This window comes from Cervus elaphus, chromosome 16 (genome assembly GCF_910594005.1).
Source record: "Cervus elaphus chromosome 16, mCerEla1.1, whole genome shotgun sequence".
Classification (NCBI taxonomy): Eukaryota; Metazoa; Chordata; class Mammalia; order Artiodactyla; family Cervidae; genus Cervus; species Cervus elaphus.
Genome location: NC_057830.1, coordinates 41,100,240 through 41,126,570, shown reverse-complemented (window position 1 = coordinate 41,126,570; position 26,331 = coordinate 41,100,240). Strand labels below are relative to the sequence as shown.

The 26,331-nt window shown below is 50.4% G+C and overlaps 2 protein-coding genes across 12 annotated transcripts in view; one reads left to right on the top strand and one right to left on the bottom strand.

The window, feature by feature from the left end:
* LOC122710281 (src substrate cortactin-like) overlaps positions 1 to 5,755 on the top strand; it is a 169,075-nt gene extending 163,320 nt beyond the window's left edge. For 6 of the 9 annotated variants that reach the window (XM_043928009.1, XM_043928001.1, XM_043928004.1 and 3 more), the window contains one exon: positions 3,361 to 5,755. In XM_043928009.1, the coding sequence (XP_043783944.1) occupies positions 3,361 to 3,603 (243 nt within the window). In that variant the 3' untranslated portion in view covers positions 3,604 to 5,755. The remainder of the gene's footprint in view (positions 1 to 3,360) is intronic. The other 3 variants (XM_043928007.1, XM_043928002.1, XM_043928006.1) reach the window with 1 other exon arrangement.
* Positions 484 to 21,364, bottom strand: LOC122710283 (liprin-alpha-3-like). Of its 3 annotated transcripts, none has more exons than XM_043928025.1 (5): positions 21,143 to 21,364; positions 5,622 to 5,723; positions 4,987 to 5,151; positions 3,723 to 3,950; positions 484 to 2,401 (listed from the first exon to the last, which is right to left on the bottom strand). In XM_043928025.1, exons 1-5 carry the CDS (start codon positions 21,359 to 21,361, stop codon positions 2,363 to 2,365), a joined length of 753 nt encoding a protein of 250 aa, XP_043783960.1. In that variant the 5' UTR covers positions 21,362 to 21,364; the 3' UTR covers positions 484 to 2,362. The 3 variants fall into 3 exon arrangements, with proteins under 3 accessions (XP_043783960.1, XP_043783959.1, XP_043783961.1); XM_043928024.1 differs by having other exon boundaries at positions 484 to 647; positions 21,143 to 21,362; XM_043928026.1 differs by lacking the exon at positions 484 to 2,401 and adding an exon at positions 2,750 to 2,781 and having other exon boundaries at positions 21,143 to 21,363.
* Between the last annotated feature and the right edge of the window lie 4,967 nt (positions 21,365 to 26,331).

The following is a 26,331-nucleotide window of genomic DNA, read 5'->3' as shown; positions in this document are numbered from 1 at the left end:
CCACCCCTGCTTCAAACTACCTCGGCTTTCTCACTGACCATGTAATCCCACCATGGAATTATCCATGACATGGCTTCTGTCTACATGGGGTATCCTGTGTTGAGCTTGCCGCCAACCCTACACAAGGGTGAGAGACCAACAGCAGGGCGGTTAGGACAGATGTCAGGCAGCTACTGAGGTCTTCTCCTGCAGAGGTCTGTAGAAGAGCCTTGGTCAGAGACCTGCTTCTCAGGTACAACACCAGTCCCAGAAACCCAAACTCACTCTTTATCAAGCAAAGGGTTGGCATACGTTTTAAGTACGGTATCCAGTAAACGAAGAGGTCTGTGCTAGTGGGATCTTAGAGTGGAGAAAACTATGCCAGAACCTTGAGTCCATGAAAGAGAACAAGTTGACATGGATGAACTCACCACTCAGAGCCACCATAAGAAGTATATTAGTTAGCTTGCGCTGTGGAACAAACAACCTCAGAAGCTAGTGGCTTAAAATAATGTGTATTTATTATCTCAGGTTCTTTCAGTGGGGTCAGAAATTCAGAAATGGCTTAGCTGTGCAATTCTGGCTTGGGAGTCCCTTGTGAGGTTATCGTCAAGATGTCATGTAGGGCTGCAGGTATCTGAAGGTTGTTCTGGGACTGGAAGATCAGCCTGCAAGATAGCACACTCACAGGGCTGTTGGCAGAGCCTCAGCTCCTCACCACATGGACCTCTCCTCAGGCTGCTTGAGTGTCCTCACAGCATGGCAGCTGGCTTCACCCGGGGCAGGAAGTGCGAGAGAGAGTGAGGAAGAGTCTGAAATGCCTATGATGGCCCACTTTTCAGTAGTTACATGCTATCATTTCTGCCTTATTCTATTCGTTAGAAGCGGGTCACTAAGCTGGGTCCATACTTAAGGAGCAGGAGATTGGGTTCCCTTCTGAGCAGAGGAATACCCCAAAACTTGAGGACATAACTTAACACCACCACCACAAAACTCCAGGGACAGCAGTATTCTGGGAGCTTCTTTCGACTTAGACCTTATGACCAACTACGGGATGGTACCAACTGTTGCTAGCCCTCTCCCCCCTCCCCAGTCAGAAAGTGGCCTCAGCTGGCTGTCTCTACCGGGCCTAAGACTTCCGGGTGTCTGCCACCGTGTCCTCACTCTGGAGATCACACTCATTCTCTTCTCAGCATCTCACACCTGGAACCCGGCATCCTGGGCAACCCAGCGACCACACCCCATCCTCTCCCACAAGTCGACTCCAGCACCAGTTTTTAAATATTTACTTGGCCACGCTGAGTCTTACCTGCATCGTGCTGTATCTTTGAGTCACAGCACATGGGATCTTTAGTCATGGCACGTGGGATCTAACTCCCCGAGCAGGGATCAAACCCAGGCCCTCTGCATTGGGAGCATGGGGTCTTAGCCACTGGAGCATCAGGGAAATCCCAGTAGCATCATTTTTTGAAGCAATAAGACAAAATGAGGCTTTGATTTTATAAAGTCTCAGCCAATTCTGATAAAGAGTGCCTGGTCACATTTGCTGAGTTTTTGGCAACTCGGCCGCATGTCAAAAAATTGGGCCCAATCACACGTACAGGCTCATTCTATGATTTCCAGGACACAACAGTAAACATCAGTTCATGTTCAACAGGCCAAAAGAGAACAGCCTTTCTGTGGTTATCTACTGTTGCACAGTGAACCGCCCAGAACTTAGTGGCTGCAAACAGCCACCCATTATCTCTCATCAGGCTGTGGGTCGGGGGCTGACTGGGGCTAGATGTGTGGTCGATCTCCAGTGGGGACAGTCCTGCATCCACAGTCAGCTGGTGGGTCAGCTGAGCTTGGCTGCTCAAGGGTAGCCATGGTTCATGATGGACAAGCTGGCTGCTGGCAGGGATGATGATGGGAGTCCTGTCCTCCAGCAGGCTGGCCTGGGATTGTTCACAGGGAAGTGGCCAGAGAGCAAAGCTCTCAAGGCCCTGTGAGGCTTGTCACTTTGCCTGTTTCTGTTGGCCAAGCCAAGTCACATGGCCAGCCCAGAAGCTGCAGAAATACGCTGTGTCTCTTGACGGGAAATGTTGCAAAGTAGCATGGCAAAGGGGGCAGCTACAGGCCAGGGCAGGAGAATCATGGCCTCCTACATTCCACCCCAGGTGTGTTCTTCTTGACTTGATGCTGAAGAAGAGACTGGATAGAACTCAACATCTTCCCACTGTTGTTATTGTTGTTCCATTGCTAAGTCGTTCTTACTCTTTGCAACCCCATGAACTGCAGCACCCCAGGCTTCCCTGTTCTTCACTATCTCCTAGAGTTTGCTCAAACTCATGTCCATGGAGTCTGTGATGCCACCTGACCATCTCATCCTCTGTTGCCCCCTTCATTTGGATAGAACTGAACATCTTCCCACTAAAAAACTCTTTAAAAACCAAAAGGGACAACTTTGAAACAGAGTTGGAAACATCTATTTCAAGCCAAGGGCCAAAATCACACTGAATAGTGATGTGTCACAAGTGGTCTCATTAAAGTCAGGGACAATTCAAGGATGCTGTGATCACCTCTGTTAATTATCAATGCTCTGAAAGTTCTAGAATGTGCTATTGAAGAAGAAAATTCAATAATAATTGTAGTAGCTGAAAGAGGGAAATAAATTAGCCAGTGATTGAAGATGATATAATGGCCTACCTGAAAAACACAAAAGTATCAGCTGAAACATGGTAATAATAGAACAGCTCTGTCAGGGAGTCAGATGCTAACAAATCTCCAGAGTTATTGTTGGCAAAAGAATCAGTGTAATTCCTGGAAATCGCAGTGGAGAAAGGATGCAATCAGAAAGAGCAAGGTTGTGGGGGGAATTGAAATACCCTATGATTAAACTTAAGAGGAATAAGATACCAATCTGCACAAAAATGTAAAGTTCTACTGAGGAATGACAGATGGAAGGATGGGATCAGGGGAGGGAGGAAGGAAGTTTGTAAAGATGGATGGATGGATGGATAAATGAATAGATGGATGATGGATAAATGAACAGATGGATGGATAGATTAATGAGTGGATGGGTGCATGGATGGATGGGTGGTTAGACAGGTGGATGGATGGATGGGTGGTTGAATAGATGCATGGACAGATGGGTGGTTGAATAGGTGGATAGATTGATAGACAGATGGATGATGGATGGGTGGGTGGATGAATGGATTAGTGAGTAGATAATAGTAGATGAATGGACAGATGACTGGATGGATGAATTAATGAGTGGATGGATGGATGGACTAGTGAGCAGATGGATGGATGAACAGATGGTTGGCCAATCTTCACACTGTGTTAAGTTAAAAAGGAAAATGCTGATCTGAGTGGGAATTTGCCAACCCCAAACCTCAGCTTTTCTGTTCCAGGTGGCTTTTCACCAGAACATGGGAGGCTCCGAGGGACACACAAGGGCGAACCCTCAGTGCTGGCAGGTTCACGGGCCACAGGGGACACCGCCTCGGGACCTCACCCACACTGGGGCTCAGAGCTGGGGGTGACACCCCACAACGCCCCCCCGACAGATTGCTGACACCAGCTGCGGACAGAACGCCCTGGCTGACTCAGCCGTCTCATCAAGGGCGATCTCAGAACTGAAAATCCTTGAAGCAGGCCTGAAGTCTGTTTTCTCACTATGGAACACTCAGACTTCTCCTAGGAGAAGACAGCTCCTCAGGAAGCCCAGTTTCTGGGGAGCAGAATTCGGGCACACCCACCAGATCTCTTCGTTGATGGCGTCCAGCTGCTCCTGAAGCATTCATTGGAGGCAGAGTCTCAGCATCGGCCTGCGCGCTGGGCGGCAGCTGAGTGGCCGAGCTGAGGAGGGTGACCCCATCGCCCTCGCTGTCAGACACGCCCTCGTCTCTCTCGATGGCCTGGACCACAGTGGCTGGCATGTGGGCCTGCTGTGCACACTCCCAGTCCTGCTCCCTCTGGGTCTGCACCTGGGCACGAGAGGACCACAGCTCGTCAGCGACATTTAGGACAGCTCACGTCTCAGGAACCGAACACAATTTTACATGGAAGCCCGGACTTTGGAGAAGCGGCCATGCTTAGGAGACACTGCCATCTCTTAAGCGATCAGTACTGAAGAAACGGGCAGGAGGAGAATGCAGTTCCTAGATAGCCTGATGACATCAGGTCTTAGCGTGGGCGGAAGGCAATCCTATGAGGTTATTCACAAAGGTGGGCTGATGGAGTCAGAGACAAAACCCGAAAATTTAAAAAATACATCCAGGCCTCCATCAGCGAGGCTGAAGGAAAATAAGAAAAAAAAAATCCTTCAGCTCCGCAGCCGCTGGGTCCACCTCAGCGGTCATCACTTGTGCTAGTTCCCCGTGGAGTGCCGTCCTCGCAGGTTCCCAGCCCTCCGTGTTCCAGGCTGGTCTGAACACGCAGACAGGAGCGAGCAGGGGCAGCCAGGGGACTGGCATCTGAAGTTCACCACTAAACACAGGCACCGAAATCAGTGGGGTAAATAACATCTGATGTTCACCACTATAGCCTTTATACTTAAAATGAAAGGATACAAATGACAAACCCTTAACTGAAATTACACTATGACTGATCAAACTTACCTCTTTGAGACATTTATGCCAACTAATACTTTTAACTGGGGGCTTCCCAGGTGGCTCAATGGTAAAGAATCCGCCTGCCAATTCGAGAGGGCAGGTTGGATCCCTGGGTCGGGAAGATCCCCTGGAGTAGAAGATGGCCACCCACTCCAGTATTCTTGCCTGGGAAGTCCCAGGAAGAGAGGAGTGTGTTGGGCTACAGTCCACGGGGTCGCAAAGACTCGGACATGACTGAGCATGTACTCAGGCAATGCTTTTTAACCATATGAAATTCTAACTTCTTACAGAAAAACTGTATTCACAAGAATTCAAGAAGCTCAAAAGTCAACTAGTTCCATAAATACGTGCATCATCCACCTGACCAGGCAGCAAGTGTACAAATGCAGGCCGGCCGGGTGGCTGGTACCTTCTCGTCCAGGGCCTTGTGGTGCTCAAATAGACACTTCAGCGCCCTGAGCACCTCCACCTCGCTGATCATGCCGGCTGGGGACTGCGCCTGCTGCTTGTCCGCCGTCATCCGGAGGGATGGCACGTACTGGGAAACCAGGAGCTCCAGGTGCTCCAGCAGCAGCTGCAGGGCGGGGCCAGAGCAGCACCTTCAACCTCACACTTGAATTCAGGGCCGAGAACTCCTCTCAGCCTCACGCTAAAGCCGAAACCACGCTAAGGCACGTCGGATTCCCGCCAGTTCAGTCTAAAGTTAGAGTGGACTTCCCCAGTGGCCCAGGAGTTAAGACTCCACACTTCTGCAGGGGTCATGGGTTTTAATCCCTGGTCAGGGATCTAAGAGTCCACATAAACTGTAGCATGGCCAAAAATGGAAGTTAAGAGAACTCCCCCCTCAAATGTACTAAAATTACATTCGCTCTCATCATAAATTTGAAGCAAACTATGAGAACCCCAAGCTGATCCACCTTGGTCTGCCCAGTGGGAAGATGTGAAAAATGACTTGAAAACCAGACAGACTTTAAAGACAGCAACACGGAGCCCAGCGGAGAGCCCCGTGGGCACAGGTCAGCACGGGAGACTCCGCCTACTGACCCTGATGTTTTTTCTCTCTGCTCTCAGCTGAGCAATTTCTTCTTCTCTGGCAAGAAGCTGCTCCCTGCACACATTCAGTTGTTGACGAGATGTTGCCAACTCCTAGAAAACAGTTAAATGAGGAAGTAACTAAATGCAAACACAAATGAAAAAGAGAGCGAGACCGTGAAGACTGACCCTATCAAGTCTCTCCAGGCTCCACACAAAGGATCTCCCTGTCCCTCTGGAGAAGAGGGGGTCCGCTGACCCCAAGACCACACAGACCAGCACAACTCAGACTGGCCTTCAACCTCCACCTCGACCTGGCAGGCACGCGGAGAAGAGAACCCGGAATCCAAGACTGCCTTCTCCAGACCCAGGGTGTTCTGCCCGTAGTCCGAGTCCCCGGTCGGGAAAGAAGACTCCTCGAAACAATGCAACTCGCAATAGGGGAATTTATTACTGACTTGAGCCAGGGCCTCCCGCCCTCACCAGGTGTGTGAGGATGAAAGGCCCCGAGCCCCAGTTCTCTCGGGTATTTATTAGGTCAAAAAAAGCAGCAGGTAGTTGGCGCAAGCGGATTGGTTACACAGTAGGTAGTTGACACAAGCGGATTGGTTACACAGTTGCAAGGTAATTTTTGTTGGCTCAACGTGGGGCTTTCAGCTTTCCCCTGATAGGTTCCCTTTTTTCTTGCTAGGCATATGTTGATTGGCTGGCTCCAGGAGGCCTGATAATTATGTTACCCCGGGAAACCAGGCCTACTCCTAATCTAGGCTGCCTGTCATGGCATTAGCAGTGACAGCCTCACATTTCCCCCCGTCTTTATACTTTTGTAGAGGAATCTTTCTCTTCACCCTGTGAAATTGACTGATATTGTTGTTTCAATAACATAATTTGGATGGTATTTAGGTGCTCCCTGATATGAGACCAGTCGGTTTAAAATGCATGGACCAAAGGTCAGTAACAATATTAATATTATGAGTGGACCCAGGAGGGTGGAAATCAAAGTGGTCAACCAAGGGGAGCGCTGAAACCAAGATTTAAACTAGCCTTGTTGGGCTTTTCGTTCTCTCTTTCGCTGGGCTAGTCCCTCTCTTACTTTCTGGAGAGATTTTTGTACCACCCCTGAGTGGTCGATATAGAAACAGCATTTTTCTCCCAGTGCTGTACATAATCCTCCTTGTTGCAGAAACAACAAATCTAAACCTCTCCTATTCTGTAATACTACTTCAGCCAAGGAGCTCAAGGATTCTTGGAGGTGCGAAATGGACTGTTCCGGTGGTTTTGCAACCCCAAGCAGCGCAATAAAAAGAGTCAACTCCGCCACACTTTTCAATTTGGTTCCGATCCCTTCCTCCCCCCGGGCAGACATAGACAGGCACCTGTTCGTAGTACTGTGGGCCTTTTTGCTCACAGTTATGGGTGAACAGACTGAAAGAGCCATGGGCAAAGAACTTGGTCAGTTGGTGGGGACCAAACCCATTACTGTCAGCCGCCAGCACGCACAAATCAAAGGTCAGTACTGGCCACCATGTCCCTTTGGGGGCCACGTTGGAGCTCGAATTAAGCACTTCTCCAGTCTCAGGATTGTAGATCACCCAAGTCAGGTTAGCTGGCTGATGGCGCTTGTGGCTGGTTGCTCCTGGGCTGGTGAAAACTGTTATCAGCAGGAGAGTTAAGAGGGCTCCCATTGTATGAGTTTCAGTTTCAAAGGATTTGACGGGTGAGGTCTTGCCTCCCATTCTGCTTGCACCTTCTCCTGTTCTTCCGGGGTGGTTTGCCGCACGTGATTGCAGTGAACCCAGGGCCCGATCCCGTCGACCTTAACAGCAGTAGGAGTGGTAAGGAGAACAACATAAGGGCCTTTCCATCTAGGTTCTAATGCTTTAGATTGGTGTCGTTTTACCTAAACCCAATCACCCGGGCCAATATTATGTGAGGAGATGGTCCCCTTGCTTGGACCCTCGTGTATCTCTCAAATTAATTTCTAAACATGGCTATGCACCTTACTTAATGCCATCAGTGTTTGCTGGAATTGTCCCAAGGTAGGGGGTGGTAGGCATTTTCCCTCGAATATAGGACACACAGGAGGGGGTCTTCCATACAGAATCTCAAAGGGGTAAGATTCAGCTTATAAGGGGTGTTATGCGCTTGAAACAGCGTGAAGGGAAGGAGGGTCACCCAGTCCCCGCCAGTCTCTATTGCCAACTTTGTCAAAGTTTCTTTTAGGGTCCGATTCATTTTCTTAACCTGTCCTGAGCTCTGGGGATTATATTCACAATGTAACTTCCATTTTGTCCCCAGAGCTTGGGCCAGCCCTTGTACAATCTTGCTCACAAAGGCAGGTCCGTTATCAGAGCCCATAGTCACTGGCAGCCCGTACCCAGGCACTATCTCCTCTAAGATCTTTTTAGCAACCAATGTTGCTGTCTCTCCCTTAGTGGGAAAGGCTTTTACTCATCCCGAGAAGGTATCTACCAGAACCAACAGATAGCGATACCAGTACTTGCCTGGTCTTACCTCAGTGAAGTCTATCTCCCAGTGTTGCCCTGGTTCTTCCCCTTGGTACCTCGTTCCAGTGTGCTGCCTTTTCCCTGTCCTCATCAGCTGGCACACTTTGCAAGCCTGGATTATCTCTCGTACATTTGCATTTTGTCGAGGGAACCTCAGGCAGGCTGTCTGGAGAAGTGTCAAGGTCTTTTTTTTTTTTTACCCCAAGTGTGTAGTTGTGTGCAGGTGTTCACATAGGTGACGACCCAGGATGGCAGGCAATATCAGGTTGTTATTTTGATCTCGGTACCATCCATCTTTGTCATCTTTCTGGAGGGTGGTATCCTCGTCGATCCAAACGAGGTCAGGGAGGGAATAGTCGGAGACTGGCGGCAGAGTCTCCATACCAGGAGGTGGAAGTCCCATGGCTAATATGGGGGCAGCGTAGTCCCGGCTGGCCGCTTTAAAACCCCTTCGATGGCGTGGGGGGTGTAAACCCAGAGTTGCTGTCCAGACGTCAACTTGTCGGCGTCGCGGACGAGGAGGGCAGTGGCTGCAATGATGCGGAGGCAAGGGGGCCACCTAGAGGCCACCGGGTCCAATCGCTTTGAAAGGTATGCTACCGGCCGCTTCCATGGTCCCCATTGTTGCATCAAGACCCCCTTTCCTATTCCTTGCTTTTCATCTACAAACAGCTGGAATGGCTTATTTGGGTTAGGCAGGGCAAGGGCTGGGGCTTCTAGTAGGGCCCGTCTGAGTGTCTGGAAAGCCTGTTTCATTGGCTCAGTCCAAGTCCAGTTTGGGGTCTCTTTACTTCCCTCATACAAGGGCCGGGCCTTCTCAGCAAACCCCATGATCCACAGTCTACAATATCCAACAGTCCCCAAAAACTCTGTCACCTGGCGGGGGGTCTTGGGCTCTGGTATCTGCAATATTGTTTCCTTCATGGCCTGAGTTAGCCACCTTTGCCCCTGCCTGATGTTATACCCCAAATAGGTGACCTCTTGCCGGGATATTTGCGCCTTCTTTGCGCTAGCATGATGTCCCAAGGTGCCTAGAGTCTGTAAGAGGTCACCAGTGGCACGGCTGCATGCCTCCTCTGTGGTTCCAGCCAACATAAGGTCATCCACATATTGCAGCAGGATGACCTCTGGGTGGCTGAGTCCGATATTCATAGAGGTCCTCACTCAAAGCCTCATTAAACAAGGTAGGGGAGTTTTTGAACCCTTGTGGGAGGCGGGTCCAAGTTAGTTGTGCTACCGGTTGGATTTCCCCCTCAGTCTACTCAAAGGCAAATTTTTCTTGGCTCTGGGCCGCCAGGGGTAGGCTGAAAAAAGCATCTTTCAAGTCTAACACAGTGTACCAAGTGTACTCAGGCAGCAGACTGCTCAGGAGGGTATACGGGTTGGGGACAGTAAGGGTGTATGTCACTCACCCGCTTGTTGACTTTTCATAGGTCCTAGACAGGTCTGTAATCCGTACTCCCTGGCTTCTTCACCGGTAGTAAGGGGGTGTTCCAAGGGGATTGGCACCGCTTGAGAATTCCGGCATCCATGAGCCATCGAATGTGGGGAGTGATCCCCCGCCGAGCCTCCTGGCTCATAGGGTATTGCCTTACCCTCACAGGAATCGCCTCGGCTTTTAGTTCGATGACGACCGGATGTCTCTGTTTAGCCAGTCCCATTCCTGCTGTTTCTGTCCATGTCAATGGGTATTTGTGGACCCACTGTTGTATATCTGGTGTTATAACCTCTGAGGGCTTAGGCACAAAAAGTCTGTATTCATCTTAAAGCTAGAGACAAGACATGTATTGGCTGTCCAAGTCCATCCATGACTGACATTCCCCCAGGGTCAAAATGGATCTGAGTATTAACTTGAGTCAACAAGTCCCGTCCAAGTAGAGGGGCTGGGCATTCTGGTATCACCAAAAACGAATGGGACACCTGATGGGTCCCCAGATTTACTTTCTGTTCCGTGGTCCAACAATATCTTTTTGTCCCCGTGGCTCCCTGCACCAAGCTGGTTTCCTTAGACATTGGTCCCAGTTTTTGATTTAAAACAGAGTGTTGGGTGCCAGTGTCCACCATGAAGCCAATGGGTTTCCCCTCTACATGTATGGTTACCCAGGACTCAGGGAGGGGTGTTGAGTCACTGTCTTCCCCTGCATATAGAACTCGAGTTCCAGGGGAAATTTTCTCTCTCTGGGTTGTTCCTCTCTTCGGGTCCCTCTTAGGGCACTCATTTTTCTAGTGCCCCCGTTCTTTGCAGTAAGCGCACTGATCTTTTTTAGGGCCTGCCTTTTTGGTCTCTCTTTTTCTCTCGACGAAGTCGTTCCTCCCTTTCTTTTGGGGTCTCCCTATTATTAAATACCTTTTCAGCTGCTTTCAGTAAGTCTTGTATTGTCTGTTCTCCTAACCCCTCTATCTTTTGTAATTTCCTCTTAATATCTGGGTCTGCCTGATTCACAAACACTAGTAGAACTGCAGTGCATGATTCCTCAGCCTGGGGGTCCATAGGTGTATATTGTTTAAAGGCTTCCATTAGCCTCTCTAGGAAGGCTGACGGGCTCTCAGTGGGCTCCTGCCTTACTAAATTTACCTTTGCCAAATTTGTTGGCTTTTTAGCTGCGGCCCGCAAGCCAGCCATTAGAGTCTGGCGGTACACTCGGAGATGCTCCCTACCTTCCACTCACTCAAAATCCCAGTTAGGCCACAACAGAGGAAACCCCTCGTCCACGAGATGAGGCTGGGCGGTTGGGTTCCCGTCGACCCCTGGGACCCGTTTCTGCGCCTCTGTCAGTATTCGCTCCTGTTCTTCCGTGGTGAAGAGCACCTGCAACAGCTGCTGGCAATCATCCCAGGTGGGGTTATGAGTGAACAAAATGGGAAAAGGGCCAGTATTGATAGGTTCGCTCTCCGTCCAGGTTAGCTGGTCCCACCCGGACGGGGAGTGCCTATACAGTAGATGAAGGTAACTCTGGGTCTCCATGATCCTGCTCACCCCTATTTCCTCTATTCCTTCTCTGGGGTCGGGATTCCCTTGTCCCTTCTGATTCATCGGGGGGGGACTCTTCTCCCCAGGGGAACCTGCAACGGTGGAGGGGCATATGGCAGGGGCCTAATTTCTGTCTCCAAGTCAATCAGGTTCCGGTCCGAGGATTCCTGCAAGACCGGTTTGGGGCCCTTATTCTTCTTGGCTTCCTCTGGGGGAGTGGGAGTTTCCATAACCAGGGCCTGTACATTAGGAGAATCAGGGAGTTTGTGAACAAAAGGTTTTAACCATTCGGGCGGATCTTCTACTAGATCTTGCCAGACCATAACATATGGGACTTGGCTTGGGTGGCCCCAGGGATCAGGAGCCATAACTTTTTCTTTCACCTCCCGAATAATAGAAGGTTGAAAAGTTTCCTCTGGAGGCCATCCAACTTGGAAGGCGGGCCACTCTGCAGAGCGAAAGGTTATTAATTTACTCTTTGTAACCAGTAGCGACAGATCATACGCTCTAGCCCTGACATCCAAGAAATGATCAGTCATGAGAGAGAGTGGGGTGGATTTTCCTTGCCCCATAGTGAGAGTCAGAAGAAAGTCACCGAGAATTCCCACCAATAAATCCTATCGGGAGTGGTGGCGGCCAGGAGGTTGGGCTTGTGGTATGCTTCGTGGAACTATTTGAGTGCCTTAGTCGTTGCACGGAAGTTTTCTTGTTGGGGGCGGGCACCCTAAGGGTTTCTAGCCCGTTCTGTGACCCCCTTATCCTTTCACGGGAGTCTTCCAGTGGCAGGCGCCCTATCGGCTCTTAAGTGCCTGTCCCGTGCCCACACAGACGGGTTTTTATTTGGCCAGATTCTCAGTTTAGAATACGAGAAAAAAGAAAAGCGTTTCACCCTCTCGGGCTCCCGTTACTGGGGCTGACTTGTTGGGAGGCCTTCAGAATCCGCCAGGGAGTAGCCCTGGCCGGGACTCGTCAGTTGCCCTGACAACTGTCTGCCTGTTCACTGAAACTCCCAGAAACAGAAATGAGGCTCCAAGGCTTTATAGGAAGAAGTAGACAACGACACACCAGAGAACAACGAGACAGGAGACAATGCCGGCAGTTATACAGAAAAACACACAGACAGACACACATCGGCCGACAACACAGATCCTCTGGAACAAGGGTCACCTTACCGAATGGCGTCCACTGTTCCCCAGATTCGGGCTTAGGAGCGGAGGTCTCCTTCCCGCAGAGCTGGCTGCCTTCCAGCGTGCTCGCTGGCCTCGGCCTCACGCCAGCCAGAACGGCTAATCCGTTCCCTCATGGAAAGCTTTCCCTAACGCCAGACACCTTCCTGCCTTTTAGCAGGGCCCCGGATTTACTCTGGTCTTCCTGCGCCAGACACCTTCCTGCTTTACAGCAGGGCCCCGGATTTACTCTGGTGTTTCTGAGCCAGACACCTTCCTGCTTCACAGCAGGGCCTCGGATTTACTCTGGACTTTTCCAGACCTGCCTGAGCACCGGTGCTATTACCTGTCCTTTTTCCCCTTTGTTCCAAAGAGCGTTCTTCCCCAGTCAAGGGATCCCGGACGAGCCCACAAATGTTCTGCCCGTAGTCTGAGTCCCCGGTCGGGAAAGAAGACTCCTCGAAACAATGCAACTCGCAATAGGGGAATTTATTACTGACTTGAGCCAGGGCCTCCCGCCCTCACCAGGTGTGTGAGGACGAAAGGCCCTGAGCCCCAGTTCTCTCGGGTATTTATTAGGTCAAAAAAAGCAGCAGGTAGTTGGCGCAAGCGGATTGGTTACACAGTTGCAAGGTAATTTTTGTTGGCTCAACGTGGGGCTTTCAGCTTTCCCCTGATAGGTTCCCTTTTTTCTTGCTAGGCATATGTTGATTGGCTGGCTCCAGGAGGCCTGATAATTATGTTACCCCGGGAAACCAGGCCTACTCCTAATCTAGGCTGCCTGTCATGGCATTTGCCATGACAGCCTCACAAGGGAAGTCTGAGAAACTTTCCTAAACATAACCCAAACAACAAAGCGGATAAACAGATTCTTAAACGACATGCAGACAAGTGACCTAGGACCCCTGGAGAGAGTGAAGAAGAAAGGTAAGGTCTACACGGCCCACAGGCTTTGGAGAGTTCCTCTGGCTGATGGCACCCCAAGGCCGTCTGTTAGCCTGACTACCCTGAAGTCACCCAGTCATTCAAAAAACTGGTTAAAATGTTAAGTTCATGTTATCTGTATTTTATCACAATTTGCGTGCACACGGGGCCATCCACGTGGTGAACTTGCTCAAACCAAACCGCACGGAGTCTGTTATTCTTCCTTTTTTCTTTGCACAAGTAAAAAAACCCTGGCTTACATATACCCTACTACATACTGAGTATTCAGCACCTAGAACACTGCCCAACACTTGTAAGGGGAACGTAGTAGACATGTGAAGCCATGACGGTATATGTTATACACGTAAGCAGTAGGTACCCATGATTAAATTACTGGACACACTGGTCTGTGCTTTGTAAGACGGGAGACGTTATGTGGCTTAGCCTCTCTCCTTCAAGGACTGACTCTCTAGCTCGATCCAGATGCCCCAGAGACTGTTCCAGCCAGTGTATCCCTTCTTGTGGGGCCCCCGCCCATCCTCCACGCAGCACCTGCACAACCTCTAACAAGGTCAACCTGCTGGGATCGATCCTGCCCACGAAAGCCAAAACGCCCTGGCTGGCAGGGCCCACGGCCATGCTAACAAATGAAACACAACCCCAAAGCTTCATTGGGTGAGGGCCAATCCGACGGGCCCAGTCCCCAGCTGCTCTCACCTCAGGGCACTCTGCCTCCAGGACTTGGGTCGAGGCCAACTTCTTCGTCTTCTGGGCCTTTGCCTTGGGGTTGCAGCATTGGAAAAGCACGCATAGGCGGGCCCTTCTGCGACCCATCCTCGTGGATGGGGGCAGCCCCCCACTCGGGGGCAACCGCTGTTTCCCAGGCAGTTACCTCAGCACCTGAGCTATCACCACCGATCTCACACTACGACCACCGATCTCGCACTACAACGTCCGCTGTCACACACACCGCTCCCACACACACCACTCACACACCGCTCTCTCACACACCGCTCTCTCACACACACCGCTCTCACACACCGCTCTCACACACTGCTCTCACACTATGACCACTGCTCTCACACTATGACCACCAGCTCTGCTGTCTCAAGAAGAAATGGCACGAAGGCTCTGCCTCCAGCTCATCTCCCAGGAGCCCGGAACCTGGAACCCACTCCATCACAAGGGGCTCTGTGGTAACAGGGGAGCTGGGCTCAGGCCCACCATCAAGGGTGCAGAGAGGTGGGAGGGGCTGCCGAAAAGACGGCAGGTGAGTGTGGGGTGCTGGAGAAGGAAGGCCGTGCCCACCACTCAGGCCCAGTGTCAAACATGACCCTGCAATGTACTGGGTCACAGTCGAACCGAACAGTATACACTGCTTCAGAAACCACCACCGCTAGGAATGAGCACATCTTCTAAGGGGGCTTCTGCCCCCTCCACCCCCCAAACAAGCCTGCAGTGAGGCTACTGAAAGGGCACCCCTGAACTCAAGGGCGTCCCCAGAACCCATCCGGGTGAGGAGGACTCACCGTGCTGGCTGTCCCTCACTCTCACCCCGAGCTTGGTCCTCCCTGACTGGCTCCCTCACTCGAGCTCAGCAAGGGCTTGACCAACTTCGCTCCAGGCACTTTCAGTGAACCCACAGTGGGGACAGGGGTTCCGTCAACCTGCTGCGAGCTTGCCCTCTTCACTTTGACCCTGGGCTGTCAGAAGACTCTGTCCTATGGGGGCTGCACGGTGGAGGTTCGGGGTGTCCCTGCCTCGAGCCGCAACAGCCAGCGCTTCCCAGACCCCGCCAGAGGCTGCCCTGCCCTCTGAGCCTGAGTCTCCCACTCCCTCTCCCGGCCCCACTCCCAGCCTCGCGGCTCTCCACTCGCCAGGGCATAGTCCACACTGCTCCTGGCTCAACCCGGACCTCTGCGGTCACTTGAGGACTCAGTCCCCAGGGTGCTTGGGGTCCTATATCCATGCATCTCAGCAATGACAGACTCTGGAGGAGACACAGTACAGTTTGGGGTCCCGCCTGCAGTTCACCCTGAACACGTTCTCTTGTTTTCGCTTTATCTACTGGAGTTTCCTGAGATGTCTTTTTAAAACCTCACGTGTTGCTTTCAAAAAGACTCTAAAATCACTGTGCTCAACTTTGAGAATAAAATCTTCACTTTCAACCTTCAAGTGAAACTGGAGAGAAGACTAAAAGCAGTCATTTTTTCAAACTGAAAAAGAAAACCCGCCCGTGACCACATCACAGAATACAGGTCACACAGCCCCTCCCTCCTCTGCCTTCTCCTCCACCGCCAGCAGCCAGTCATCGCAAGGCCTGCCCTGGGCTGACACGGATAGGGGAAGCAGGCAGATCGGCTCCTCGATCCCCAGGCGGAGTGGGCCACTTGCTCCACCTTCTTCCCAAGTTCAAGTGACACTGAAACAGTGCGGGCAAGCTGGGGATTCTGATCAGAAACACAACCGTGGGTACTAAGCAAGGACCACTTCTTATTTTCCCGGTATCAAATAAAGATGATCAATATAATTGCTGTGACTTTTACATGTGGCTTCAGATGACAGAAGACACCCAGGGCTTCCCCACTTCCAGTTACAGATACAAGCAGCTTGTAGGTCAGCCTACCAAGAGCTAGAAAAGCTAAATACATTTTAAAAGAGATCCTTCAGTTCAGTTCAGTCATTCAGTCGTGTCTGACTCTATGCGACCCGATGAATCGCAGCATGCCAGGCCTCCCTCTCCATCACCAACTTCCCGAATTTACACAAACTCATGTCCATGGAGCCGGTGATACCATCCAGCCATCTCATCCTCTGTCGTTCCCTTCTCCCCTTGGCCCCAATCCCTCCCAGCATCAGGGTCTTTTCCAATGAGTCAGCTCTTCACATCAGGTGGCCAAAGTACTGGAGTTTCAGCTTCAGCATCAGTCCTTCCAATGAACACCCAGGACTGATCTCCTTTAGGATGGACTGGATGGATCTCCTTGCAGTCCAAGGGACTCTCAAGAGTCTTCGCTAACACCACAGTTCAAAAGCATCAATTCTTCAGTGCTCAGCTTTCTTCACCGTCCAACTCTCACATCCATACATGACCACTGGAAAAACCATAGCCTTGACTAGACAGACCTTTGTTGGCAAAGTAATGTCTCTGCTTTGTAATATGCTGTCTAGGTTGGCCACGACTTTCCTTCCAAGGAGTAAGCGTCTTTTAATTTCATGGCTGCAACCACCATCTGCAGTGATTTTGGAGCCCCCCAAAATAAAGTCTGACACTGCTTCCACTGTTTCCCCATCTATTTCCCATGAAGTGATGGGACCAGATGCCATGATCTTATTTTTCTGAATGTTGAGCTTTAAGCCAGCTTTTTCACTCTCCTCTTTCACTTTCATCAAGAGGCTCTTTAGTTCCTCTTCACTTTCTGCCATAAGGGTGGTGTCATCTGCATATCTGAGGTTATTGATATTTCTCCCGGCAATCTTGATTCCAGCCTGTGCTTCTTTCAGCCCAGCGTTTCCCATGATGTACTCTGCATGTAAGTTAAATAAGCAGGGTGACAATATACAGCCTTGACGTACTCCCTTTCTGATTTGGAATTAGTCTGTTTATCTATGTCCAGTTCTAACTGTTGCTTCCTGACCTGCATATAGGTCTCTCAAGAGGTGGGTCAGGTGGTCTGGTAGTCCCATCTCTTTTAGAATTTTCCACAGTTTATTGTGATCCACAGCATCAAAGGCTTTGGCATAGTCAATAAAGCAGAAATAGATATTTTTCTGGAACTCTCTTGCTTTTTCAATGATCCAGAAGATGTTGGCAATTTGACCTCTGGTTCCTCTGCCTTTTCTAAAACCAACTTGTAGATCTGGAAGTTCACAGTCCATGTATTGCTGAAGCCTGGCTTGGAGAATTTTGAGCATTATTGTACTAGCATGTGAAAGAAAGTGAAAGTGAAGTCACTCAGTCGTGTCTGACTCTTTGTGACCCCATGGACTATAACCTACGAGGCTTCTCTGTCCATGGGAGTCTCCACACCAGAACACTGTAGTGGGTTGCCATTTACTTCTCCAGGGGATCTTCCCAACCCAGGGATTGAACCCGGGTCATCCACATTGCACACAAACACTTTACCATCTGAGCCATGAGGGACTTACTAGCGTGTCAGATGAGTGCAAACATGCGGTAGTTTGAGCATTCTTTGGGATTGCCTTTCATTGGGATTGGAATGAAAACTGACCTTTTCCAGTCCTGTGGCCACTGCTGAGTTTTCCAAATTTGCTGGCATATTGAGTGTAGCACTTTCACAGCATCATCTTCCAGGATTTGAAATAGCCCAACTGGAATTCCATCACCTCCACTAGCTTTGCTTGTAGTGATGCTTTCTAAAGCCTACCTGACTTCACATTCCAGGATGTCTGGCTCTAGGTGAGCGATCACACCATTGTGATTATCTGGGTCGTGAAGATCTTTTTTGTACAGTGCTTCTGTGAATTCTTGCCACCTATTAATATCTTCTGTTTCTGTTAGGTCCATACCATTTTGGTCCTTTATCGAACCCATCTTTGCATCAAATGTTCCCTTGGTATCTCATTTTCTTGAAGAGAACTCTAGTCTTTCCCATTCTGTTGTTTTCCTCTATTTCTTTGCATTGATCACTGAGGAAGGCTTTCTTATCTCTCCTTGCTATTCTTTGGAACTCTGCACTCAAATGGGAATATCTTTCCTTTTCTCCTTTGCTTTTCACTACTCTTCTTTTCACAGCTATTTGTAAGGCTTCCTCAGACAACCGTTTTGCCTTTTTGCATTTCTTTTCCATGAGGATGGTCTTGATCCCTGTCTCCTGTACAGTGTCATGAACCTCCATCCATAGTTCATCAGGCTCTCTGTCTATCAGATCTAGTCCCTTCAATCTATTTCTCACTTCCACTGTATAGTCATAAGGGATTTGACTTAGGTCATACCTGAATGGTCTAGTGGTTCTCCCTACTTTTTTGAATTTAAGTCTGAATTTGGCAGTAAAGAGGTCCTTAGGCAGCCACAATCCAAGATGTCAAAGTAAAAGGAAGCTCAGTGAGGGAGCTGGAGTCTGAGAGGTCTACTCCTTCCCTCGGGGCATCTGAATAAAGCTGACTCTGCGAAGAAAAGGCAGCGAAAAAGTCAAACAGAGGGAACTGGCTAACACAGCTCTGGATGGTCCCTTGGGCTGGGAAGACAAAAATTAGAGCGCAGGCCTGACAAGTCAGTCCGATGTCAGAGATCAAGCTCCCCAAGAAAAGGGAGGCACAGAAAACGTACCCAACACTCTGCCCAAATCGGCTGAGCGCTGAGTATCCATCACCTCGTGGTGCTCAGAAGATAGACGGTGGGCTTCAGGACCTGTCAAGAAGCAGGGGCCCTGGGAGGCACCCCAGACTTCCAGTCGGAGATGTTAGAGGGCTCCTCCCTGGGGTCTGGGGGGAAAGTGGGTGATGGCTGCTGAGACTCAGCTTACAAGGACCCCCCAGCCTCAAGTCACTCAGGCCCTGAGTGAACAGAGAGCTCTGTCCCCACTAGAAGTCTGCATCAGAGGAAACTCTGGAGAAGACAGCATCACCAGAACCTCTAGGGTTTTCCAAACATAATGTCCAACATGCAACCAAAGAAGTAAAAAACGGTGCGACAACAAACAGGACCAAGAGAAAAAGAACTGAAACATATCCAGAGGTGTCAGATGTATATCAGCATATCACAGGTATGCTAGAGGTATCAGATGCAAAGTTCATCAGTTCAAAAATATACCTGACAAAAGGAAAAATTTCTGAGAATCAAAACCGATGCTAGAACTTTAAAATAACAGTGATTGAATTTAAGAACTCAGTCTCCAGGCTTAACATCAAATTCGACATAGTTGAAGAGAAGATCAGTAAACTGAAGGATGGATCGGTTAAAATATATATATAAGAGGGGAAAAAAGTATAGAATATATCGAAGGAGCCCGTTGTTAAACTACGTTGTTAAAAACTATAAATGGGGCCCCTCATGGGAGAGAAAAGACAGAAAGGGGAATAAGAAATGCCTCCAGGGGTTGAAACTAAAGAGCCTCTTAATGAAAGTGAAAGAGGAGAGTGAGAAAGCTGGCAAAAAACTCAACATTCAAAAAATGAAGGTCATGCCATCTGGCTCCATCACTTCCTGGGCAAATAAATGGGGAAACAATGGAAACAGTGACAGACTGTATTTTCTTGGGCTCCAAAATGACTGCAGATGGTGAAATTAAAAGACGCTAGCTCCTTGGAAGGAAAGCTATGACCAACCTAGACAGCACATTAAAAAGCAGAGACATTACTTTGCCGACAAAGGTTCATTTAGTCAAAGCTATGGTTTTTCCAGTAGTCATGTATGGATGTGAGAGTTGGCCCGGGAAGAAGGCTGAACGCCAAAGAATCAATGCTTCTGAACTGTGGTGTTGGAGAAGACTCCCGAGAGCCCTGTGGACCGCAAGGAGATCCAACCAGTCCATCCTAAAACAAATCAGTCCTGAATATTCATTGGAAAGACTGATGCTGAAGCTCCCATACTTTAGTCCCTGATGCGAAGAACTGACTCTTTGGAAAAGAACCTGATGCTGGGGAAGACTGAAGGCAGGAGGAGTAGGGGACGACAGAGGATGAGATGGTTGGATGGCATCACCGACTCGATGGACATGAGCTTGAGCAGGATCCAGGAGTTGGTGATGGACGGGGAGGCCTGGCGCGCTGCAGTCCATGGGGTCGCAAAGGGTCAGACACGGAGCGACTAAACTGACTGACAGGGATGGGGGCAAGAGTTGGCTCGAGAATCAGACGATTCACTCAAAAATGAACACCACACATTGGTTTCAGCAGCTCTGCGGGTGCCTAAGGCAAGAAGAAAATATCCAAGTGGTCAGAGGAAAAAGGCGTGGCTTTTAATGGCACAGCAACCCTGAGGGCTGACATTTCAAGAACAAGGAAGTCAGGAGATAATGGACTGGAGCCTGTGAAATGCTGAAAGACAAATACCCACCAACCTGGAATTCTATACCCAACAAAAACACTCTTCCAAAGTGAAAGCAAAATAAAGACTTTTAGGGCAAATGGAAAGGAGACAACTCATCAACCACAGACACGAACGAAAAAAATATTAAGGCAGTTCTTTGGGAGAAAGAAAGAAATATAAAAAACAAGTAAAGACCAACAGTGAGGTAACAGTGAGGGTAAATATTAACTCTAAGATGATGATAATGCCAAAAATATACCTAAAATTTTAAAGGATAACAGTGACAAGGAGGAAACAGTCAGGGAGGTAGTAAAAGTACTAAGTTAGATTTGAATGTAGAACACACGCTGTATCTGCGAATGTACACCCGATCACCTGACAGAGGCATACAGACCTAGAAAAACACATCATCCTTCTAACAGAAGGCAAGACACAAGGACACAGAATAGGTGGGACGAACAGAAAACAAACAGCCACATGGTACCTACACACCGAAATATCAAAATTATAAACAGAGCAAATACTCCATTGAAAGATAAAAAGGGTCAAACTGGTTAAAATTAAGACCATACACTATTCACAGAGGTACGTGTTAAGATGGAAGACCACAGACAGGTGAAAGTAAAAGATACCCAGGCAAACAAGGACAGAAAACTGATGTGGCAATATCACTGTCCAATAGTGTCTAACGTAAGAAGCATTACTAGCAATAAAAAGGAGCATCTCATACTGATACAAGTTCAGTCTAGCAAGAAGATGAGGATTCTAAATTTGATTGTCCCTAATAACATAACCTCTCCACCATGACCCATCCGTCCTGGGTGGCCCCACACAGCACGGCGTAGTTTCATTGAGTTAGACAAGACTGTGGTCCGTGTGATCAGATCGGCTAGTTTTCTCTGATTATGGCTTCAGTGTGTCTGCCCTTTGATGCCCTCTGGCAACACCTACCGTATTACTTGGGTTTCGCTTACCTTGGACATGGGGTATCTCTTTATGGCTGCTCCAGCAAAGCGCAGCCGCTGCTCCTTACCTTGGATGAGGGGTATCTCCTCGTGACAGAATGTGGTCCACTGGAGAAGGGAATGGCAAACCACTTCAGTATTCTTGCCGTGAGAACCCCATGAACAGTATGAAAAGGCACGGTCACATGGGGCGCTGGCATAAGCATGCCTTCGACACATCCTGGACATGGTACCCTGACTGTCTCCAGTGAGCCTGGGTGCAGAATGTTCTGTCTGAACGAGCTGGGGCCGCAGGACTGGCTGGGGCAGATATACCCCTCAGCTCTTGGCGTAGGGTCTGGCTCCCAAGGCCTGGCTTGTTGAAGGAATAAAAGACATGTATTCAGTCACAGGCCTACTTTGATGATGAGTGGGTAGATTACTCAGATCCAGCCTCTCATGGAAAACAATTAAAAAAAAAAAAAGTATCACTCACTAAAGTTGCCGAAGACCTGAGAAGACCCAGAGGAGCAACTGCCCAGATGGGGAGTCTAAGAGAAGACCCCTCCCTCCGGATGGAGCTGGACTCCCAGGAGATGACACTTTCAGGTGACCCAGAAAGGGCCTCCCTCCTCCAGACCCAGGAATTACAAGGAAGGTGGTACTGATGCCAAGCAGGAGAAGGAGCGGGTGAGGACCCCAGTGGGTCCAGGCACGTCAGCCTGTGACCTTGGCTCAATGTGTTCCTATCCATAACGCCCTCAGATGAGTGGAGAATGCAAGTGCCAAGTCTTTCTGGATAAGGGCACCTTCTTCCTAGGCTTGGGAACTGCCCCATGGGTTATGGAATGGTGGTGGCCAGTGGGGAAAGTGCCAGGCCCACCAGGATGAAAGACAGCTAGAGGAGAACCAGCAGAAGTGACCACTTCAGCTTGGGATTCTGAGAGGATTAGATGGATAATAAAACTAACAAAGCTCTCCTCGTTTACAGAAATAAACCTCAAGATAGAAAGGTCCTTCAAAGGACAGGAAACCATTAAAAAAAATGACACAGCCAACTTGGAAAAGAACCAAAGAGAAAGTGCAGAAATAAAAAAGTGTCATAATGAGAATCAAAAATAGAAGACACTTTTGAAGACCTTGACCTCTTCAGGAAAGGGAGACACGTGGGCACAGAGAAGGAGCATGCTGATAACGTATGCAGCCCCCTGCCCACTCCCTGCTCTCCAGGAAGAAAACCCAACCCTGATCTGTAGCTGGATCATGTGCCAATTTCCATGGTGTAAATACTCCCACTGTGGCCTGATTCATGTACTAAAGGGTTTACACCTGGCTGGCAGAGTTCCCGAGGAGCCAGAAGAGCTGACTCTGGCACACAACCGGCCTAGAGACATGGGAGGACGTCAGAACCGCAACCTGAAGGACACAGATTTCAGCCTGTCTACCCGGGACTGGGGTGGAGCTGTCCTTGAGGAACTTTAAAGATAAGAGTCTTAAAACATGTCCAGAATTCACGTTATAACAAGTACACTTCCACAAAACCAAGAGAGGCCCAAAGGAAGCCAGGTGGGGTGTATAAAAGCCTTAGCACTTAAGACTCCAGAGACATAAAAACTTTACAGCCAAAGAAATGAATGTGTAATGGTGGAATTATGAATATAGATATGAATAACTTTGGGACTAGACAACGGCCCCTGACACCTCACTGTAGGAGAGGCTCATGGTATAGTCACTGAGCCTGGGGGTAGCAGTGAGATGGGGGCTGAAGACCACATTTTGTTGTTGTTCAGTCACTAAGTCACGTCCGACTCTTTGAGACTCAATCAACTGCAACACACCAGGCTTCCCTGTCCTTCACCATCTCCCAGAGCTTATTCAAATTCATGTCCATGGAGTCAGTGATGCCATCCAACCATCTCATCCTCTGATGCCCCCTTTTCCTCCTGCCCTCAATCTTTCCCAGCATCAGGGTCTTTTCCAATGAGTCAGCTCTTCACATCAGTTGGTCAAAGTATTGGAGCTTCAGCTTCAAACATCAGTCCTTCCAGTGAATATTCAGGGTTGATTTCCTTTAGGATTGACTGGTTTGATGTCCTTGCAGTCCAAGAGACTCTCAAGAGTCTTCTCCAACACCACAGTTCAAAAGCATCAATTCTTTGGTGCTCAGCCCTCTCTACAGTCCAGTTTTCACGGTTCAGGGCAGAGTCTCTCGTGAGGACCAGCACCCAAGTTAAAGTGCTGGCTCTGCCCCTGTGGGGCCCAGGGCCCTGGATCTCCTTGCCCCGCCTCTCAGAGCCTCAGTTTCTTCCCTCGGTAAAGGGATCTGACCCCTGTACCACAATCCGGGTCAGGATGCCCACACAGGGTGGGGTGGGGATGGGGGTCTGCGTCCGGGACGACAAGTCCCTGAGAACATCTGGTGCTGCACTGTCCTTACATATGGAGCTGCTGAAATTAGACTTCAGGTGCCTCAAAGTCGAGAAGCCCCACCCCGATGTCCAGGCTGTGAGGAGGGACCACCGCCCCCCAACTCCATGCTCATCACCACACTGAGCCAAGTCTGGGAACGCACTCAGACACCAGCTCATGCCCACAAGTCCTCAACTGGAAACGGCAAGAAACATGCCCTTCTCCCCAACCCATGCCCACGGCAGCCCTGCCCACCCCCCAGCAGGGAGGACATGCCATCACCTCCATTCTACAGGTGGAAAAACTGAGGTCCCGAGTGGGGAAGCCACTTGCCTGAGGCTGCGCAGCCCCCAGGAAGTGGCCGGGCTGGGTCTGGACACACACATGTGGCCTCAGAGGGGCTGGGAGGGGTCTGAGCCTGCCTGGGAGCTCAGATACCCTCACCGCGTAACCGGGGGTCCTGGAGTCTGGTGTTGAGGTGGCTCCCATCTTCCAACAGGCAGCTCCTCACTTGCTTTTCTAAAACCAACATCCACAAAGCCGGGAAAGAGATGACGCCGTGGCTCACGCCAGCTCCGGGGAGGAATGAGGAGAAACTGCAGCCCGCCAGCCTTGGGGTACAGTGGCGAGCCCCGAACGGCCACATGAAAGCAAACTATCCTTGTACGGTTCACGTGTCTGCAGCCTTAACAATTCTGCCAAAACCAAGTCAAGTTCAACATCAGGGCAGTGCGGGCCTCTGTCACCTCTGGTACACAGCTGGGATTTTCCTGTGTGGCCTTCTCGGCAATGACCAATGGACATAAATAATGCCCTGGCTTTGAGGTTGGACTTGAAAAATGCTGATGGGTTTCAGGTACAAGGAAGTATGTTGGCCCACAAGCTGCTCTTGTCCGTTTCCTGGGAACCCTGGCTGCAGACCCCAATGCCATCGGAGGGACAGGGCAGTGGGGGATGGGCGGAAGAGGCACTCCTGCAGAAGGAAGGCCTGGGCCGCCTGCCTCCAGGACCTTTCTCCCACCATTTCCATCCTCTCTGCTGTCCCAGGGGTCTCTGACATGACACCCCTCCTGGACCCTGATGTGTGAAACTGACTTAGGGGGCCGTCTTCTGCATCAAGGTGTCAGATCATAATTCGACAACGAGGGCCCCTCTTGTGGGTGGCTGGGGAAGCAATTTTAGGCTGAGTTCCTCTGGGCCCACGGTGCCTGACAGAGGGTGGGAGGCAAGTGGGTCACCTCTGGTCACAGCCAGTCGGCCAGGCTCAGCCTCCATCCGTTCTGTATGCGAAGTTATGAGCACGATTCTTCCAGACCCACCAGTCCCCGCTCTGCTGGGTGCCTGGCCCGGGGCACCCAGTGTGTGTGCGGGTCTCTGTCTGGGCTACCTCTGGGGCACCAGACAGGGGATCGGGGACTTGTGTGGACACTGCAGGGGCGGGGGGGCTTCCTTGGGGAAGCTTCTGACGGCTCCTGGGAAACAGGCCTGCACGCTTCTTGCACCTCCAAGCATGGACCCGGGTCAGCAGTTTATACACCCTGGGAACAGGTGAGAAGCCCAGTGTGGGGCACTCCTAGACCTGCTAACTCAGAACCTGCATCCTGATGACCTCAGGGGCTTCCATGCACCCCCCGGAACCCTCTACCGAGGCAGCCAGGTCAAGGCTTGGTCCCCGCCAGACCACCTGCCCTGCTCAGCCCTCCAACCACGAGCCATGCCTCCCCCACCCAAGGTTGTACTCGAGGGGTCCCGCATGAACTCCCCCCACTCCTGGGATAACTGCTCTTGTGTAAAGTCTCAGCTTTCTTGTGGGATGAATGGTGCCCTCCAAAAGAGACACCCACACCCCAACTCCACATATCTGCGAGGAGGGCTTTATACGGAGATGGGGTCTTTGCAGATGAAATCAAGTTAGGTAAGGTTACAGAGGATTAGGTGGGCCTTATGCAGAATGATGGGTGTCTTTATGCGAGGCGGAGAGACACACAGAGAGGAGGTTGTATGAGGGGGAAGCAGACGCTGGGGGGATGTGGCCACAAAGCCAGGAATGCCTGGAGACCCCGAAGCTGGAAGAGCCGGGACTGACGTTGCCCCAGAGCCTGGGTCGGGGTCCGGGTCCTGTTGACCCTCGACTTTAGACTTCTGGCCCCCAGAACTGGGAGAGAATCGATTAGTATTGTTTTAAGCCTCCCCCCGACCCCAGTTTGTGGATGTCGGTATCAGAAGCCCCAGCTGGGGCAACCAATGTTCCGTGTCCCTAAAATCCACCAATTGATCACGACCTCAGCCAGGCCGGTCTTCCCCCAGTCATCACGGGATGTCTTCTCAACAATAAACCTCCTGACTCGGGAGAAAGGCTCGTGCTGCACACAGGGGCCTCGCCTGTGTGGGGCTCACAGCCCATGTTGCCCCGGAGCGGCTCAGCCTCACACACTTGCTGGCCAAAGGGGAGCAAAGGGGGTCACACACCTCTGCGCCCCTGTGACCTCCACACCCTGCCTGGTCACAACTGCAGACGACCAGGCCAGCAGACATCTCAGGAGGACGGACTTCACCTGCCCCCATTCCTCTTGCTTCACTGTCCTTTTGCATCCCCCCATCCCTGCTCCTGGGCTTCCCTTGGGCCTCTCTTGCCATTTAGCCGGTAAAGAATCTGCCTGCAATGCGGGAGACCTGGGTCCGATCCTTGCGTTGGCGAGATCCCCTGGTGAAGGGAAAGGCAACCCACTCCAGTATTCTGGCCTGGAGAATTCCATCGACTCTCTAAGTATATAGTCCATGGAGTCTCAAAGAGTTGGACATGACCGAGC